A 1,205-nucleotide genomic window follows, 5' to 3' on the forward strand; every position below is an offset into this window, starting at 1 on the left:
ACCACCTATCACATACCACACACCACACACACATTGCATGCACTCACTGCACACACACACACACCACACATCCACACACCGTGACTGCCCGCCCCAGGTGAAGCCCTGACTTGCTTCATGATTCTATTGTTTTTTCATCAGAATCATAACAACTGCCCTGTCAACACATTGGCAAAAATTGTTGGCAGTGTACTTTTTGAGGAATAAAACGAGGAGGAAAGATGGTTTCTCCTGCTCCCCACCAACTACTCCTCCAGCACCAGGAAGCTCACTAAGTCCTGCTGCTGCCCCACTGGCAGCCTCAGGGGCGGAAGGGCCTCCCAATGCCCTCGTGTCTGGGAAACCTGCCCGTGGACGTTTCCTCCCCACGCCCTGCAGAAGCGTCCACACCAACTCTCAGAGCGGGAGGAGCCAAAGCCCTTGAAGCCAAACTTGTGGTGAGATTAGCGTGAAGCCCAGCTTCTGTGTTCAATCTTTGAACCGCAAACCCACAGGGTGTCTCTTGCACACGTCTCCGGAGTTTATTCCCATTTCCATACATTAATCCAGTAAATGTTTACTCAAAGTTCCCCTTGCGGAGCAGAGGATAGAGATCCTGAAACCCTGAGCTCTGAAGGGGAAGCTCCAGAGCCCACAGCGTCTGTGAGCTAAGAGGGAGCACACCTGTTGGAGTGACAGGCACTCTGTCCCTGCGGCCGGAGTGACGGTCAGTGAGGGGCTGAGGGGGGATTTCATCCCCAGAGAAACTGCGAGGCAGCATGACAAATAAAAAGCTACTCCGTGCTCTGAAAAGGGAGCTCGCACTTCCTGTTCCTGTGTTCAAATGTTGCCTTTTCTTACAATGTTGAGCGACAGTCCCGCTGAGAGAGGATCTTACCAATGCAAAGTGCAGGAGGTCCAGGCCGACCTCGATCCTCATCTTCTGGAAGAGGCTCACCACGGGCTTGCAGGGGCCACACCAGCCCTGATAGACATCGATCACTGCGCGGCACCGGGAAAGAAGCAGGGAGGCTCACTGAGCCCCCGCGTCCAGCACGTCAGGCGAAGTTTACACCCGCACATGCTACCTCGCTCAGATGGATGTCATTTGCAGGGACATTAATGGTTACAGGATTTATTATCCCGTCAGAGTATGAGCGAGCATGGAAACACAGCTATCCCTCATTCTCAGCAACTCTTTGTTCTGAATTCTAAACACAGTGAAA

General features: G+C 52.9%; 1 protein-coding gene across 1 annotated transcript in view; it reads right to left on the minus strand.

The window, feature by feature from the left end:
• Positions 1-1,205, minus strand: part of NME9 (NME/NM23 family member 9) — a 14,264-nt gene that overhangs the window by 11,658 nt on the left and 1,401 nt on the right. The window contains exon 2 of the mRNA XM_015561393.1: positions 878-981. Coding sequence (XP_015416879.1) covers positions 878-981 — 104 coding nt within the window. The remainder of the gene's footprint in view (positions 1-877; positions 982-1,205) is intronic.

Source organism: Myotis davidii, unplaced genomic scaffold (genome assembly GCF_000327345.1).
Source record: "Myotis davidii unplaced genomic scaffold, ASM32734v1 scaffold415, whole genome shotgun sequence".
NCBI classification, from domain to species: domain Eukaryota; kingdom Metazoa; phylum Chordata; class Mammalia; order Chiroptera; family Vespertilionidae; genus Myotis; species Myotis davidii.